The sequence below is a fragment of the Mytilus trossulus genome, chromosome 1 (assembly GCF_036588685.1).
Source record: "Mytilus trossulus isolate FHL-02 chromosome 1, PNRI_Mtr1.1.1.hap1, whole genome shotgun sequence".
Taxonomy (NCBI): Eukaryota; Metazoa; Mollusca; class Bivalvia; order Mytilida; family Mytilidae; genus Mytilus; species Mytilus trossulus.
The window spans coordinates 107,691,907-107,712,311 of NC_086373.1; the positions used below are offsets into that span (position 1 = coordinate 107,691,907).

At 29.9% G+C, this 20,405-nt stretch overlaps 1 protein-coding gene across 1 annotated transcript in view; it reads right to left on the reverse strand.

The window, feature by feature from the left end:
- The window catches only part of LOC134696614 (nucleolar protein 10-like), a 40,409-nt gene continuing 20,004 nt past the window's right edge, over window positions 1-20,405 (reverse strand). The window contains exons 12-18 of the mRNA XM_063558485.1: window positions 19,787-19,865; window positions 18,209-18,435; window positions 16,115-16,201; window positions 10,876-11,046; window positions 10,325-10,524; window positions 10,041-10,140; window positions 1-158 (exon numbers count right to left, since the gene is read on the reverse strand). Coding sequence (XP_063414555.1) covers window positions 21-158; window positions 10,041-10,140; window positions 10,325-10,524; window positions 10,876-11,046; window positions 16,115-16,201; window positions 18,209-18,435; window positions 19,787-19,865 — 1,002 coding nt within the window. The 3' untranslated portion in view covers window positions 1-20. The remainder of the gene's footprint in view (window positions 159-10,040; window positions 10,141-10,324; window positions 10,525-10,875; window positions 11,047-16,114; window positions 16,202-18,208; window positions 18,436-19,786; window positions 19,866-20,405) is intronic.

The window sequence follows — 20,405 nt, forward strand, 5'->3', positions numbered from 1 at the left end:
TTACACAATTTTCCCTTCTTTTATTTTACCCTTTTCCCCATCCAATATTTTGGTTTTTGTTTAAGTTCTTTTGTTATTTCGCCGGCCGATCTTCTAACTTGTTTTCTTTCCCGTCGGTGAGCGCCATATTCCTCTTGTCTCTTCAACTCTTTCTGGCTCTGCAAAACAAGACAAATGTTATCATGAATTCCTGTATTATTTCATTACAAAAAAAGGAAATAACCGTATAAAACTATTATTTCACCTTATACAAATATCATATTATAATTTCTCTAATTCTAACCGATTTATACTTTCCCGAGAGGTCTATTAATTATTCATATTAAAATGATCAACATGTGGGTCATTTGATTTAAGTTATTAACTGGTCATGATTCAATTGTAACCCCAATGTTCTTGTTGTCCTCAGATCACACCTGTCTGCAGACCACTCCGAACAAAAATGAGATTTGTTTTCTAAATATCGTTTTAAAACATTAGAGAAACAGATTCAACCAATATATATACGATATGTTTCCACATCTTAATGTCAAAAAGCTTTGGCAAGCCCCAGGTTTCAAATTGGAAAATTTCTTTTTAGTCGAACATAATTCTTTGTAAATCATTTTATACGACAATGGAAAAAATAAATTCGATCTGGTCATACCTAATTGGTCAAAAATAAAGATGTATGACCAGTAGGCAGGTGGTGTCTCGTGACTTTAATAAATACTCAGATTGGGACTATTTGATTCGTTTAAATAACAGCAAAACAATATTAGATCTGTTAATTTGCAGAGTCAAGTTGTTGTTCTTCCCTTGTCGGGATTCGAACTCATTCATGAAATAATTTGCTACGTTGCCTAAACTCTGGTAAAACATTTACATTTGAATTTTCATTACGACTATTGTAGATTACTTTGTGAGCAATCTTGCAATCAAAACAATATCATACTCTTCAGAACAAACTAATCATTTGCAAAATGTTGATAGATTTTATGGCCCACAAAAATGTTTAAAATTTTACAAGTCAACTGAACCGTGTTTTCTTTTAGTGTGAGCGATAAGGCATCTAGAAATAACACACTGATTTTCTTCCTGTGTATAACACTATTTGAAGGTTTGCGTATATAATTTGATTTATTTCATGCAATTTATTATTTCCTATTACTCAATGTATTTTTTCCATTTATCAAAAATATATTATAAATATTAGATTTATGAACGGTATATGGTATTTCACATTTAAATTTTGTTTAGCTCATGACAACTTTTGCCTCTAGATCTACGACTGTTATTCCATGGATGCCGGTATGACTTTGAAATAGAATACGTGTTTTTTTAATTAAGAATATTAAAACCTTCATTATGTAACGCAATTATCGGGTTTTTTAAATTTTGGTAGTTTGTATTGCTTAAAAAATAATAGCAAGTCAGAACATATAATAAATTTTGATATGTAAGAAAAATAAACTACAATGCCAGAGTTATTACCTTAGCTTCTACAGAAAACTGGACGCATCAGATAGTAATCGGATCGGCTCTGTCACTAAGGACAATAAAAAAGACACTGCAACCGAGTCAGTGATAAGATTTTGCGCCATGCGAGATAGTTAAAACATCTAAAGCTTTTAAACACTTTTTGTCTTAACATTTTGAAAAGGCAGAGAATGGTAAACTGTCAATCAAATATAAGACCAAAAATTGTTACTTTGTCAACTGATCTTATCTTGTTTCCGTAAAAGTAAAGCTCGGGATCAAGATGTAATTTCCGTTTTGTGGCAGAAATGCATCCGACAGCTTTTAATGTTGAAAATTTAGAACCATTTTTAAAATCCCATTTTTCATTCTACGAACGCGTAGTTAAAATTTATTAGTGTACTATATTACTCATATTCTAGTATTTGTAACATTAAAGAAATAATTAAGGAACAAGAAACCTTCTTTTTATAATTGAAAGACTGTTAATATTAAGACTAAACAGCGTAACAGGAAATATATTCCCCCGATGGAACGGCCAACGGTTGATATTCGACATGTCTGGAAAAGAAATCACGTTTCAACACCTCACGTTTGAGCTGCTGACCCAATTTGAATGAATTCGGTTTAGAGTAGTACTGGATAAAAACTACAAACTCAGGAATTATTGCGTGCTTTTTTCAAGTTTTGAAGAATAAATAAAAATGCGAGATATAATAAGTTAAATTAATTTAATTATTGTAATTGATGAAAATCCTAACATTTGTACCTATTTTGTCTGTTTGTTTTGTTCACACATAGTTGTCAATATAATAGAATTGATGCGACTGTCATACAAGTGAGAAGTTTGCCTGTACCAAGTCAGGAATATGACAGTTGTAGTCAATTCGTTAGATGTGTGAGCTTTTGGTTCTTCCATTCTTTTAGGGACTTTCCGTTTTAAATTACTCGGAGTTCAGGTTTTTTTTGTGAGTATTTTTGTCACATCTATTCGTAACGAATTCAGAATGTTTATGCAAGTTTTTATTGTTGAAATACTCACTCAGTCGCATTATGCGCTTTAATCATTCCTCACAAATATTTCTAAATTTAAAACATTTTTAATTTCATTCAACAAATTGAGATGATGAGATACAGCAACAAAGAAGTGTGTGTTTAACTCCCTGCAACACGCTACGGAAATGTATTTCTCTGAGGGTATCACAAGCCCAGTAGTCAGCACTTTTTGTGCTGACATGAATTGTCATTGATATGGTTAAATTTATAAATTTACTGTTCACAAATTTTTGATTTTTTTGAAAAACTAAGGCTTTTCTACCTCAGGTATAGATTACCTTAGTTGTATTTGGCAAAACTTATAGGAATTTTGGTCCTCAATGCTCTTCAACTTCGTACTTTATTTGGCCTTTTTAACATTTTTGGATTCGAGCGTCACTGATGAGTCTTTTGTAGACGAAACGCGCGTCTGGCGTATACACTAAAGTTAGTCCTGGTATCTATGATGAGTTTTTTAATACGTTACAAGTTATTGTTGTTTACCAGTAGTGAAGTCATAAGGAATGTCAAGTCATTACACCCGTATATACAACTAGAAGTTCATTTAATGCAACTAGCATTTATAACCGCGACAAGAAAACAATCTTTTCAATTAACGAAATTTAAAATAAGCCGGTATATGCATGAAATTGTCGAAGTCAAATGTTCGGATAGAGATCAAAGTAATTCCACCGTATCGAGACTCATTCAGAAACATTTACAAAACAAGAAAGTACACATAGATACGAAATATCAGCTCAATATCAGAAAAGTCAGAGGTTTGTAAATAAAAACACAAGTAAGCAATATTAAATAGAATGAACAAGTAAACAGTTACTACCTATTATAAAGTATTGAGTTTAAGTTGTTCGATAAAAAACACCATAATTAAACCTGAAAATCGAGAAATTTAGTAAGTTAATCATTAAGAAATTGCATGCAAGACGTTTCTCTGCAACATTAACGTTTATATCAATCCAAAGTGTGCAAGATTGAACAATGTAAGATCAACTTTATTATTATGTTCGTCATAGTAAGAACAATAAAATGAATTGACAATGTAAATGATGTTATAGGATACGGAACTGTCTAGACCTTTTGTACTGTAACTTCAATCAACAGGAATAAAACACTATTTATCTATTGTTTTACAAGTCATCATAGTATTAGGTACTGTCAATAATTTACTAGACTGTATCTAGCAAATAATAAAAGACAGTTGTGAGATGTTTTTCGCTCATCCCAAATAACATAAAATCATAGAACTACTGATCGAAGGCAATCATAAAAGTTCTCCAAAAAAACAAATGTTTAAGCTTTACCCAAATATTTCAAAAATTTTAAATGTCCCAAAAAAGAATACAATTCTATGAAAAAACCAACATACTGAACCTAAATGATAATCATGCTGACCGATGATGAAATAAAGAATTGCTTTGTCTCCTTATGAAGTTCACTTGATCACATAATACTATTGTAATTTAAGAAGCCCTAATCAGAAAATAGAACAATCGCTAAATCTATATTAACGTCAATATTAGTAATTCAGACATACAGAACTTTGCAATAATCATTGCTTCACCATATGGGATCTCTATGAAAGTCATCACGCACTGGTCACTAATATATTTTCCCTGTTTATAGCTTGATTTATTAATAAATGTTAACTGTGATATGGTTTTACATAAGTCCGTTCAACCTTAATGAGTGCTCAAGTCGAAAATTGCATTCATTTTGAAGATATTGACCACTGGTCTCAGTTGCAACATCATTCACTTGCATCAATTTGAAGATGAATGTGCAAGAATACAATTATAATTGCATTTCTTAACGGATTCAATGAAATCTGTCGAATTTCCTTCACAGGACACTTCTACTGGCAACTACCCAATCATAAAATTTTACACAAAAACTAAATCCCTTCATAAGATTCGATAAAAGCCTGTCAAATGGCGCACATCTAGTATGTAGTATGCAAAACTGATTTGGATCACCAAGTTTGCTTTGCATTTAATCAGACCAATTTACATATATATAGTACAATGCAGTTTATAACTTTCTGTTTTAGTTCATGCGTTTCCATTTGTGCCCTTTATTTATATCTTCAATTAACGAGATTTGAACATCGGTACACTACTGTATACTAGAAACCCAAATCCACACTTGGGGTTCAAAATGACTGTCAAATGGATCACATGCTTAATGATGATATACAAGCATGAAAGATTTAGATCATCACATTTGCTTTGAATCATATCAAATATTTTTTCAACATAGAGAACAGTCAGTGTGGTTATACATTTCCGTTTTGTTCATGCGATTCCCTGAGTCTTTGGTAACTTGGTTTGTATCCCTAATCAATTTATGCGATTTAAACATCGGAAAAACTACTGTTGCCTACTATTGCCCTAATATCCCCTATTGGAGATATATTATGAGTGACAATTAAGATATTCCACTACAATCTTTAGTTAAAAACCTCTAAGTCAGCCAACTACTAAATAACACGAATGACAAGCATCCACTTCACACATAATATAAACAGAATTTGACATCTACCAAATTGTAAACAGTAATTTCCCAATGCACAAATAATTCTTCTGAAAACAGTTTAAAAATAGGTGAATAATCGTGTTTACCTATTATGTCTGGGTTTTTAGCTCATACATTGTTATCAATACAACTGTATAATGGAATTAAATGCGACTATCAAACAAGTGAGAGGTTTAGCTAGCTATAAACTCAGGTTCAATTCCCCTTTTTCTACATGAGAAACCATCTCTACCAAGGCAGAAATACGACAGTTGTTTTCCATTCGTTAGATGTGTTTGAGCTTTGGATTTTGTCATTTTATAAAGTTCATTCCGTTTTGAATTTTCCTTATCGGGTTGTGTTTTTGATATTTAACTTTTCAAAAATTGTAATCTTTTAATTTTTTTTTCAAAAGGTAGACATTCAATCTTTTTTATCTACTGTGTATTCATTATTATTTGTAGAATTCCAATTTTCGTTCATTTCGTAAGGGCAGGTAAACCACGCATTTAAATGTTCAATGATTTACAAACTATCGATTGATTTGTATGCAGACTTTGACAAAACCACGAAGTAAAAAGTCTACGAAAATGCAAGATTTTCTCTATCGAAAATTGTATTACCCACGAAAATGAATGACTACAGTATATATAAACAAAATCCAGATTATAATTATGCAAGAGCATTTCAATTGATGTAGTTATTAAATATTATTTCGTTTTCGATCTGTGAGTCCCTCTTTTAAATGTGTAATTGGCATATTTAATACTTGCCCCCTTTTAATTGACATATGTGATACTCAACATCATTAACAAAAAAGGTTATGGAAGATACAGAAAACCCTTCATGCTGTGTTATTTGGAGGAGTAAAATTAAGCAATGTCAATAGGGAAGAAGGAAGCCAGAACCTATGAGTCATATGTACATTAAATGAAGATGATAGCATGAGTTTCCAAAAACCATATGGGACAACGCAACACACCATCCAGAACCTAAATAACAAACAAAAAACCTTCAAAGACAAATAACACATATTCCACATAGCCTGACTTTGTTCCAACAGTACATCATATGGTGGCATTTAAACCAATGTTTTACTTATTGTAGTTTTTTTTTAGTCACATTATATTGTATACTTATTAAAGCTATGAGTTTTAAACATCCATAAACTACTGTGGCTACTTCATTTTTTTGTTGCACCTTGACACCGCAACTGCATTCAAAATTTAAACATATATAGATATACAACCTCCCAGTGTATATACCATTTTCTCAATTTTCTTTTTCAGTAATATTTTGTATAAGAGAGGATTTCTGTTTAGAAGGAACAACTGGTCCAATAGCCCTGAGTGGTAAATTTGTCTTTTTTGGAAACTTTATAACACTTAATATCAGTATTAAAATAAACCTTGGAATCTTCCCTCCTGTATGATAATATGCCTATTTTCTTTTAAAGTTGTCCTGTTGTATACTTCTAATATCAATGGTTTATTACCCCTTGAAATTCTTTTTATTTGAAACTAAATTTGAAACCTTTTTAATAGCAAAACTCTATTTCTTGGATTGATAGATATTTCTACCTCATACCACTTATGCATAGTATGACAATCGTTACAGGAGTACAAGTCTTTCTGCTTCAGGTTTGGTAGTTTGAAACCCATTTTATAAGCACCAGGATGATCCTAACAAATTCTTACTGTTATTTTGTCTTTTAACGCTGTTTACCAAAGGCTAAGTCTTCCTTATCAGATTTTTTTTTACATTTCATAGGTATCGAAACCATATAAATGAACTATTTTTTTCTTAGGATTTGTAACCTAATTGAATCACTTTACTTTAATACACATGTAATCAATGGTACACAATGTCAAAGGAGCAGTATCGGTTTCCTCAATGTTGTTAGCGTTATCAAAGTAATAATGTGTAAAGGTTGTCAAGAAAAAAAGATTAATAGTATCCTGCACATGAAATGTTAGATTTTTATAATATCATTAAATGATAATTCTTTGATATATAGTTTTTTCTTACTAATGAATTGTAATATTAATACTCCCTTTCTTGATTCCTTTCCATTATTGATTGACTCTATGATCAACCTTATTTTATAAATAGAAGATTAAGGGGTTTAGTATGGAACATTTAATTATTCTAAATGGAATGCACTCATTAGGTGTGATATAATGCTTCATTTGTTTTTTTCAAATTAGTAATCTTTTATAAGTAATAAAATTCTAGTTTACTTCTTGGAGGTGAAAAGACATTACATCATTCATCATATTCATATGGTCTGACTGAATGACGTAATAAAAACCGTTCTACATTGAATTACAAGGAACCTTTCTTCTAATGAACAATTGTTTAGTGGTGCTAATTTCCATTGTCAATCAATTGCTTACTTTGACTTTATAAAAAAAAGTGGTTTTATTGAATCATATGATAGACAGAGAATTCAATTTCATTGATCACTATTACTTAATTTTGTGTTGCTTCAGAACCCAGTAGATTGTATCTTCATTAAATGTAAATACAGTAGACTTGTGTTTTCAGTGATAAAGAGAAAAGAACTTTACTGATGTTTATCTTCTTTCATATGCAAAAGTTATAAACAATAGGTTTGATTTTTTACTTATGTTTTGTGGATATTGAGCATATGTAATATAAAAGAACACAAATAATTGGTAGAACAGAAATTGTTTTTGCCATTAAATCATTGAAATAAAAAGTCCAAGAAAGAATACAGTAAATTGTTGTCATTATTGAAATTAACAGATAAGAGAGAACATAGTAGATTTCAGATTTAGATGTCATCAACGATTGGTGTTTTAAATAAAGAGCTGTTTGTGCCCAGGGTGTATAATATGCCCATTTCTTAGATGAGTTCAATGTCATCATTGATTTTAAGAAACTGGCAAGAAATTAAATTTTAACAAGTAATACAAAATAAGTTGATATAGTGTAAAAAGAAAGCACTATCAGACTTTTCTTTCCGTTAATATGGACTAATTAGAGTATCAAAATATCACTTTGACTATACTTTGAAGAATTGGACATTTCCTTCAAACTGCTTTGTTTACCTATTTAAGTATTTAAATCAAATCTAACTTTAAATTGTTCCGTTTCAAAAGTATTTTGATATGGGAGTGATAATCACATCCTTTCTTACGACAAGATTACAGCAATCAAATGAGAAAAGTCATTCTACCATTACAAGAGCCTCTGGAATGACAGGAAATAATATAGAAGTAGATGTCCAAAACATTTTAGTTTAATTTTAGTTTCAACATAATATTCATTTATAGTGGATTGGGAAACAAGTTATTGCAACTTATATTAAGCCCTTTCCCCTTTATGAGTGCAAGTGCTGCCTTGTAGCAGCATTTGTCTGCACTTTTCCCATATCTACAAGGCTTTATTTTACATGCAAGAGATATGGCTATCTCTTAACAAGGGTCTGCCATTTATTATCCCCTTCCAACGGACTATCATCGTTTCTCAAAACCATACTCGCAAATAGTGTCCACTTAGAGCCGAAAATGCAGTTGTTGTCCATTTGTTTGATGTGTTTTGTCATTTGATTTTGCCATTTGATTACGAACTTTATGATTGAATTTTCCTGGGAGTTCAGTATTTATGTGATTTTACTTTTTTCAGTCCCTGAAATTTTCTCCCCCAAACAGGGATCACACAAGGATCCGTTGTGGTAGTAGTCTGATGCCCTTATCACTACACCACGACTCTCCGTTAGACTGTCCCATTTTATAGACTATCTCGAAGTACAACATTTTATAGACTATCTTGAAGTATATTAAAAAGTATTGCTAAATACTTAAAAATAATTGTTTATTTGTATATGAAGCCAAATTAATAGCTTTCATTTCAAAAGTTTAAATAAAAGAGCTAACTATAGAAATGTTTGGTTATACATGTAACTAAATACTTTCACTATTTGTCATCAAGAAAGCCACAAACATAGATTTCTTGGCAGGTACATGAAAATTATGATTGTATCAAAATTGTTAATCGTCTTTTTTATGTTTCAAGATTTTACATAATTTAACAATTCTCGTGCATCAAATTATGAAATTGTATTTTTCTTTGATAAACTATCATAACTGTCAAAACTAATCATACCTTAACCAATAACTTAAACTAAGAAGGTTCAATGAAAGATTTAATTTTGGCAAAAAAAATGGCAAATGACTTAAGAAGTTTCCATCATGTATACTGAGTTTCAGATTAATGTTACTATACCTTTATGGTAAACTACCTAAGCCAAAACAATTAATGTGAAAAAGGACTGACTAATTGACATACAAATCTGAAATGGGACAGTCTAAAAGACAGATAAATGGACAGATGGATTGATAGAAGCCCAGATCTTTTCATATTACAAATTGTATGTGTGCAGTTTATCTGTAGGGTTTTAAGGATCTGTGTTGAATACTTGGGAGAAATTCCTTATACAAAATAGTAGTCTTTTTTGGTGAAACATTACTAATTCCCAAGTCAATTTTTCAAATCAATTCAAAACCAACATATCATCACCATCAAGGAAAAGAAAATAAACGACTTAGACTTACTTAAAAATTAATAGACAATTTCAAAAATCTAACTGACTACTATATACATTATCACTGTAAATGGTGAAAGGCAACATCTTAACTTTTTTTAAATCTTGAAGGACATTTTTAATTAACAAATGTTCCTGTTGCACTAACTACCATATGCATTATCACTGGAAATAGTGAATTGCAATACCTTACCTTTTTAAACATGATGATCCTTTCTTTATTACCTACCTTTATTAACTTGAAGGTCAATTCTTTATTTCCTACCTTTTTAAAGTTGAAGGTCATTTCTCTATTTCTTACCTTTATTAACTTGAAGGTCATTTCTTTATTTCCTACCTTAACAAACTTGAAGGTCATTTCTCTATTTCTTACCTTTTTGAACTTGAAGGTCATTTCTTTATTTCCTACCTTAACAAACTTGAAGGTCATTTCTCTATTTCTTACCTTTTTGAACTTGAAGGTCATTTCTTTATTACCAAATGTTCCTGTTGTACTGACTACTGTTGTATCTTCTGCTTTTTCCAATCTTTCTGCTAAAGTTTGTCTACAAAATCAAAATGAGAATGATATATATGGTTTGTTAGGACCAGCTATTGTATTTGTAAATGTGTCAGCTTTTTTTAAAAGCATTTACAAACTACATATGATGAAATAGAAGTTAGTTGTATTGGAACCTCATTCCAAACCTCTTCTGATTCTGAGACATGTAAATTATCAGTAATACTTACTTAAGTTCCTTTTTCCTATTTTTTTCCTCAAAAGATTTAAATGCTTGTCCTTCTTTGATTTCATAAAACTTTAATCTCTTCTCTCTTTCCCTGTCTCTGTCTTCTTGCCGTAACAATTTATGTTGTTTTTTAACTTCCTGCGTCCATGTATGTTCATCATCAGAACTACTATCGTCATAACTGTCATGGTCGTCTTCTTTCTGTCAAAATATATCTTATACATCTATCACTGCATTAAATTCTTTAATTTAGATATAAGTTATACTTCTATCAAGTTTTTCTTTACTCTATCGAATTCTTTAATTTAGATATATCTTAAACTTTTCTCAAGTTTTCTTTCATTTATCAAACTCTTTCATTAAGTTATAACTTCAACATTTATTTTGCAACACTCATGGAAACCTAATTCAATTCTTAAAAATTAAATGAAAAAGAAACTTGAAGCCACAATTGTAGAGCTGGGTAAAAAATGAACACAACCTCATATTGAAAATATAAAAGTATTTGAATAAAAACGAAAATCTTAGATTAATAAGACACAACAATCTTACTTCTATTTCATCAAACTGTTGTTCTATAACAGCCTTCTTTTTCTTAGATTTGTCAAGTTTCGACACAACTGGATTTAGCAATCTGAATTCCTCACTCGTAGTATCTATATGGAAATCAGTATCCTGAAACATGGCGGAGAAACGACTATCTTCCATGATGTCTGGAGTTTTCTGTAAAAAGTAAATATTAAAACATGTTATATCATGTCACTCCTTCAATTCTTATATAACATAGAGAGCCTAACTCAAGAAATGTAAAAGAGAAGACCTTTGTTTTGTGGTTATAAGCATTGTGTATTAAGTTTTAAAACATTTAGCTGAAGCAAATTAAAGTAAGAGAATGGAAACCAATTTTGGGGACATAGGTGAGAAACAGTAAGTCCCTTTGCCTATAACATGGGCATATAAAAATATATGACAAACTAAATGTACCATGAGCTAGATTTTTCTATGTGAATATCAATAAAATAAAATAAAACAGGGAATCCTAGATAGTTTTACAATTATTCCCTTAGTGCACTAAGTTGAAAGTTTTTTTTTTTTTTATCTTTATCTGACAAAAAAGGAACAGAAACTTTTATTCAAAAATTACTAAGACTTTAAAATGATCTTTTTGTACTAAAAGAAATCTTATATCATTTCCATGTTCAGAAACCTTAAAAACAAATTAACATATGGAATACCACTTAGGCATAAAATGGAGAAAACAAATCCTCCTTCCAAAGAAATTCAATATTTCTTATGTAAGAAAAACACTTTTAACTATGGAGTAAATTGATTCAATGAAAGTTCTTGCTTTTATTCCTTGTATAAATGTTCACAGAGAATGCAAGAAATATTTTTCTGTAATGAATTCTCTTTTACAAAAAGCCATGAAATAGTATACCAGAAATTGAACATGTTGAAGTTGTAACATGCAAAAGGGTAAGATTTTTAATCATTATAAGGTTGGGATATAAATAGAACAGCTTACTGTATAGAAAATGCAATGAAACCTTTTAAACTATTGTTTGTGGGCAAATAGTCGCTTATGGCATGAGCTAATAAACTCTAGATAACAAATTAAGTTAGTTTAGCAAAAACTTATATAAAAAACAAATTTTTCGCTTTTTTTCTTTACTGTAACCTTAAATCAATTCAAAAATCATATATGCAGACAATACCTAAAACTGATCACTGCTAAAATATCTGAATGAACATGTAAGGGATCAGATTTCTCACAATTTGCATGTTTTGATCTTCCTCACATCAAATGACTAAAAGCTTTTATCTAACTAGATATTTATTGCCATTTGAACAGATCTCTAATAAATGATATATCTGTTGGCATTTTATTTTTTCTATGCAATAAATTGTCTTTTCAGAAAATTATATTACAACAACATTTATAAAAGGAGTAAATTATACATTATTCTCAGCCATTTATTCAAAACTTCAGGAAATAAAAGCAATTAAAATTTCATTTTATTCCACAAATCACATTGTACAGATGTCTTATTGTCATGGATTTCAAATGTATAGGATAGGCTGAGAATGACATCTGAATTGTATTCCCTCAATTAGAATGTCTGAAAGCTTATCATTAAAACAACATAAAACTATTACCTTGTGCATGTTTACATTGAATATGAACAGATTATCAGGTTTTCTGCATATTGATATTACAAAATATCAGCTGCAAGTCACAATATGAAGTTTTTTGTTGAGTGACTGCAGCTTTAATTGAGTTCAAAAAGGCTTCATATTATGTCAAGCCTCCAGCTCTTGAGCTGATATTGAACCTTGGGCTCATAATACATCCTATATGAACAAATGCCATGTAATAATCTGATAATATCAATTTGCAGACAAACTAATAATCAATTTATGAAACAGAATTTCTTTATTTCCATGATAGAAGCATGTGTGTTTTTTAAATCCGGGTTTTAAGAGGTCGTGATAATTTTGAGTCAACATTAGTTTATTAAGCCCAGTTGAACTTATTTGCATTCACAAAGCTGTGATAAGAACTTTTTTGAAGAGCTGAGTACAGTGAAACAGACAGTGGGAACACCAATACAGATTTTTATTGGCAATTTCCTTTTGATCTTACTGCCTGTTATTTTTAAAATCATGGACAGGACTTGACACTCGAAAATATTAGGCAATGGCGTCATTTATCAGTGCAGCACTGTGGAGTCATCAAGTCCATCCTTGTTATTCTATCAATTAAATAAATGCATGTCTTCATTGATACAGCTGTACAACTATCCTAAAGTTTAGTTTGTATAAAAGTATTTTTTTTGCTTACTATTTCATTTCACTTCATATTTTCAACAACAAAAATACAATGATGACAAACTGCTTATAAACAGAATAATGGCATTTCATTTTTTGATACTGTCTTCATCAGCTTGAATATCAGCTAACCCTAACTTTATGTTCTTGCTAATAATTATAAAATTTGTAAGGGTTCCGCGGAACCCAGTGTCTCGCCTACTTTTGCTGTAAATCCGTGCTCAACAAACATGAAGAAAAAACTCAATAAAAATATTCCTCTTGATCCAATCTTCTGATTGTAAGAAGCTTCTTTCCAAGTTTGGTTAAAATCCAGGATAGTATATGAATCTAATAAATGTTTTAAAAACAACTGTAGACTGTACATTTATGTATGGTTAACTGGAAGAAAATCTAAGTCCATTTAAAAGTAAAATACGGAAAAAATGGATTTATTTTTTTACAAAATTTACTTCTTGATTCTATTTTATGCTCATAATTAAGCTTTTGTCCAAGTTTGGTACAAACCCAGGATAGTTAAAGAAAGTTATCAAAATTTTAAAAACTTTAACCACAGGGTGAATGCAATGTTTCCCTCCAGAAAAACAAAGTCCATTTATAAGTAAAAAATCGGAAAAAATGGAATTTTATTTTTGCAAAATTTACTCCTGGATACTATATTATGATCATAAACAAGCTTCTGCCCAAGTTTGGTAGAAATCCAGTATAGTTTAAGAAAGTTATTAAAATTTCAAAAACTTTAACCACAGAGTGAATATTTGTGGACGCCGACGACAGAATGTAGGATCGCTTTGTCTCGCTTTTTCGACTAAAGTGGAAGGCTGGACAATAAAATCAGTATCAAAAACAAAATTCCATTATTCTATATTTCTGTATATTATTTATACCGATATACAAATCTGTCATTTTCTAGGATTTCGCCTTTTTGTAAAATCTAATTTTATTTATGCAGAAATATAATAATCTTTCAAGGAATACTTATATTAGAGGATTTCAGGGGAAAGGGTTACCTTGATCAAAAGAGTGCAAATCCTGAACTGTGAAAATTTACAATAACCCTTAATAACCAACACATGTGTTGCAGGTTACTAAAATATCAAAATATTATTTGATTTTATTGTAATTTTAACTTGATATGAACTGGCTTATTTGGACATCTAATTTAGTGATTAATCTCAATGTTATAAGGTAGACTTTGACCTGTAAATATTGACTGTTTACACAATGTGACTTGGATGGAGAGCTGTCTCATTGACACTCATACCACATCTTATTTCTAATTACTTCCTTATTAAACTGTCTCTCTCAATGTTATCATCCCTATAAAGTAACATTTAATGAGTGACTCTAGGCGTTATCTGTATTATTCCAGCTGGACATGATGTCATATTACAGATATTCATCTATGCTGTTTTCAGGTGATTTGTGAACCAACTATAAAATATACACTTTTAAAAAACATATAAATGCATAATGTAGGATGGTTTGAGGATATAAACTAATAATAACACTTTTTTGTACTTTGCCAAAATGCAGTGAGCTAATATCCTAGCTGATGAAATCAGTATTATAAAATAATATACCAATCTTCTTTTAATCAGCAAATAGTCTAACTATATGAGGTTTTTTTGGTTGAGAATTTGAAGTAAAATGAAATATTTAGTAAAACTACTTTTATGCGTACAAACTTTTGGGATAGTTGTTTGGTTGTTTGAATGAAGTCACATGTATATTGATTGATTAATAGAAGCGGATGAAATTGAGCACATGCTATTGCAGCACTGATACATGACATTATTGCCATAATATGTATGTGTATCAAGTACTTATCTTAAAAATATTAGACAGTAGGATAAAATGAAAAATATACAAATTGTCAATAAAACAGCGATATCTTATTTGTTATGAACCTATAAATATATACTGTGATAGACAAAAATGATGTTTCTTTGTATTAATAATTTTCCAAAACTATTTTTGTGTTATTTTCCCAGGAATAACATGATTCAAAAAGAGTATAGCTCATAATCTATATATATATATATTTATCTTTACTAATAACATTGCTTTATTGGCATTATTAGGCTTCAGATATCTAAATCGGTCAGTATGATATAAGTATAAAACATCATGGAATCTCAGGAACTAATTATTTATATTGTCTACAAAATGAGTTATAAAAATGATCTAGGAGGTGATATAACCGACACAATTAAATGTCCTTTTCCTACAAAACATTATGATTTATTCAGTAATTTGGTTTCATAACCAAATAATTTCTTTATATCTTTCCACATCCTCCAGCCATCAATCTTTTCCCCCAGGGAGATGAATGTATAGCCATGTATTAATAGTGTCATAACAAGACGGATCTTATACCATAGGCATTAACCTCAGTTGTCAGGTTTTAACTTATTTCACAACTAATAATCATACTTCAGCTTTCATTGGCCATTCCAAAATAATTATTTACCTTAGATTAAACCAAAGTTGTCAACCTAATATTTTAACTTCACTTTATTTCAATGAAAAAACCAAAACCTCAAAAAGACAAATCTATATCTTGAGCTTCAATTACGTAATTTGTAAATCAATTTTGTTCTGTTAAAAGTGAAATATTGAATTAGACACCAAGTAAAAAACAAGGAAATGTTGACCTTCAAATTTGTTACACCACAATGTGCAAGCCTCTGAAGTTTCTTATTACTTTAAGCAGAATTTATGGGGTAAAAACCTACTCAAAGTGAAGACTGTACAGTGTTATGTAACCATCAACAAATTCACTAGCTTGTCTTTTACAGTCAATAAAAATCACACAACTTGACTTGATTTTTCCTCCCTGATAGTGACATTAAATTAATTCTGTTAAATTATTTACTTAACACATTTTGTTCATCTATAATAGTATATCCCTTTAGTCTTGTCTATAAAACAAAATTGTAAAAACTAAAATCAAATTAACCTTCATTTTCTTTTTATTTCCAGCAGTGGCCTCTTCTTTGGCTTCTATTAACTTTCTGGCAAAATCAGGATTAACCTTAGGTAACTTCTGTAATACAATAAGAAGAGTATAAGATATAAAGGTTGATTCTCATACATAACATGCTAATATAAGGCTATCTGATCCTTCAGCTAATTGAAAAATATTTCTTCAATTTAAGGAGAATGGAAATAACCTGAAATAAATCAACTGAAGATCAATTGACTTTATATTAGTTTACTGAAATATTCATCTATAATTTGTAGGTTATCAGTGTAATTTCTCACAAGGAACTATTAGATACCCTATGCATTTCAAATTATCAATATCCAGTAAATCATACTGTTATAGTTTACTCAGAACACAGCTTCTAACATATTTTATTATAAGTCAAATAGATTGTCTGTTTTTGCCGTTTCGATATTTTATTGGGTTTGCTTTTTCAATGAAATATTTTATTGCATTTTAAAGGTTATAGACCACATTTTAAGACATATGTGTTTACATTATCAATCATTTTGGAAGTTAAAAAACAACTTCCTCCTGTTTTCTATGTAGATGTATATAATTTACAATGGCATCCATGTTTAAAGATCAATTAAACAGTGATTAATTTCACCATTTATTTTTGGGGATCAATCCATAAAATTCATATTGTTGGTGACCTTCTGCTGTTGTCTGCTCTACAGTCGGATTGTTGTCTCATTGACCCATTCCCCGTTTCCAATTTCTCAATTTTATATATTTAGCAAATTCAACATGTATCAGGTTTTAAATTTTACAGAGTTTTGAATGATTTGGGAATAATTCCAAAGATGTATGTTATTTCTTGAATCATTAGTGAGCACCACTGCAACATAAAGGTTTATAAAGGCAAAGATACAAGGTCATTAAGATGTATTTCAAGGTTATCCAAATTAACAGGAGATAGTTCTTTACAAGTCTAATCCACTGTGCAGGAAAGCATTTCATATCATGTGACCAAAAATCAATTTTAATTAAATTTATCAACATTCTATTGACAAAATTCTATTTTATTCCTTTCTTAGTAAATATTAGGAAACTGATCCAATTTATTTAAAACGATGTGTCAATATTGCTTGTAAAACACCAAGGACAAAGTCTAAGACTCCTTTCTTTTATTTACAATCATTAATTAACTTTATCTTATTTTAAATAAGATTGTCAGCAGTCTTTGTTTTAAATTACTACAGAAATAGAATTTTTCTATTTCATTAGAATTCATTTCTTTTTTCAAAATGACTGTAAATATTTCCTTTACCAAATGACTGTAAATAATATTTCCTATACCAAATGTATTTCCTATACCAAATGACTGTAAATAATCAAATGTATTTCCTATACCAAATGACTGTAAATTATATTTCCTATACCAAATGTATTTCCTATACCAAATGACTGTAAATAATATTTCCTATACCAAATGTATTTCCTATACCAAATGACTGTAAATAATATTTCCTATACCAAATGACTGTAAATAATATTTCCTATACCAAATGACTGTAAATAATATTTCCTATACCAAATGACTGTAAATAATATTTCCTATACCAAATGACTGTACATAATATTTCCTTTACCAAATGACTGTACATGAAATTTCCTATACCAAATTTTCAAACCTCTAAACAATTACCGATATCAATACATGTCTGACATAATATTTAATGTTTGATAAATTAATTAAACTTTCATCTTGCTCTGCATTACTTGTAAACAAGAGGCCTAACTACTATACAAAAATTCTACAAGTTCCAACATGGATAAACATTTTGACAATATCATATCTTGAACTAGTTTTGCTTTAAATATTAATGATCATACAAAACTTTGAAAAGAAGACTGATTTTAAATCTCTGAATTTAGGCTAAACAAGGAGACAGTGTTAATAACTAAAATTGGGAAAATCTCAGTGCTGTCACAAAGGGTGAATAGGGCTTGACAAAAAATATATCCCAGAATGCATTTGGATTCTGAAAAAGTTAGTTCTATACAAATTGTAACACAGTTTCAACATAAAACGTCCTATAAAATCTGTGATATCAAACAAACCTTTAATCTGACTCTGTTCTCTCTTTCTTCCTCAATCTTCTCTCGTATTTTATTCTTTCTATATTTTTCATAAGCGAATGGTTCTGCTATGGACTTGGCTTTATGGTATAATCTCATGTCAATGAAGAAGCCATGCATGTAGGCCCTCAGTAAGTTGGAGCCAATTAGATGTGATAAACCTAAGTCTTCTAACTCTCTCCTTGTTAAGAACTTATAATCGTCATACACTACAATCAACGACAATTTACATAAATTTACATATTCATTTATAACTGTAAATTCAGAAATTAAAGTTTTTATTAATTTGAATAATGTGACTCTGTGAGTATTGCAATAATTAGATCTCTCATTCTGAAATCTGAAACATGCTAATCATGTAGATATTCCTGAATAGCAATAAATAATGTCACATTTCTGTCCATTCTTCAAAAATTGCAATAATTAATGCTCACAATAATTTCAGAATTTACAGTATTCAAACTTAAAAAAAAAAAATATGATCAACTATCACATTGATAAGTTAAATTGAGCATGATCGTCAACAATCCCCTAATTTGGCATATACATAGTTTCAAATGATAAGGATTATATGAACTAATTTCCAAGTTGATGTGATCACAATTTCAATGTGAACTCTCTAAACCTAAAACTTTAATCTGATACAAGAAACACTAACAGATGGCCTAGCTGACGGATCAAAATATAATGCCCTATCCCTCTTCTATCAGTGACAGGGTTTAATAATAAGTTTCTACATGAATATTTCATCAACAAGACAAAGTAATGAAACAGCCTAAAAGTACTTCCAAATAATAAGTATTATAAAATGCTGGATAAGATATTGACAACCCTGACATTTACAGACAAATCAACTAGGACGAAAATAGGCTAAACAACTTATAAAACAAATATGTATTCCAAAAAAATAACTAAAAAATTATATTTGACATTTGAAGCAGAAATTGTTGCAAATGTTCTAACAATCTGATCTTATTTGCTCCAATCTTTCTTTAAATTTACAATTTTAGACATCTATGTATAATTTTCATTTCCACAATTTCCTATTAAATTCTTAAACAAGCAAAAATTCTGTTGGTAGCAGTTCCAAACAGGAAAAAAAAAGGCAAACAGTTATTTAGTTTATAGTTTTTAGATTTCATGATAATTTTTTGCTTGTACTAGAGGTCCAAAAATGTATCTAAATGTGACAATTCAATAATTTAAATATAAGCAAGCACCAGAAAAAAAGGCCAAAGCAACAGATGGTCAGGGGCCTCAGTGGGTGAAGGGTCTAAGTTGTTCAAATACTGTATCACTAGCTTGTCAACACAGAGGTTTTGAGTTAAACTTGATTGTGTTCAACCAATTATTTTAATTGACTAAGAATGTCAGTATTCCTGCCAAAGGTCAGTGTTTCTCTCCAGGTTACTCCGTCAATAAAACCAGACCACTACGAAATGACCAATAGTGTTGAAAGTGGCATTTAACATTAATTTATCAATCAATAAATAGATTTTTCACTTTTTAATCCAGTAAATCATCCTTCTAATACAAACATTAATTTGTATGATTACTCACCCTGTGTTTCTGAACTCTCCTCTAATTCTTCAGTCAAGTTGTCCAGAAATGAACACCATTTTGGAGCTGTTCCTATTGACTGTAAAATTTTACATTTGTAAATTATATGACCTCAAAATTGTTATTCAAGCAATTCATCTGTTGTTAAAAGCAAATCTATTCCTATTTTAGACATTTTATATATGAACAATAATGTGTCCATTGTACACAGATGCCCCACTTGCACTATATATCATTTTTTGTGTTCAGTAGACTGTGAAATTGGAGTAAAAACTCTAACTTGGCATTAAAATTAGAAAGATCATATCATAGGGAACATGTGTTCTAAGTTTCAAGTTGATTGGATTTCAACTTCATCAAAAATTATCTTGACCAAAAACTAACCTGAAACGGGACAGACTGATGAATAAATGGACAGATGAACAAACGAAGAGACAGACCATCTGACCAACACACCAGAAAACATACTGCCCACAAATGGGGCATAATAAAACAAGATGTAAGATATATGAGATGGAGATGTTTGTCAACCATTTTATATACATCATTATTGCAAGAAGTATGCCATAAAAATATAATTATCAAATGAACATCAACATTAAGATGTAAACAAAGAAAA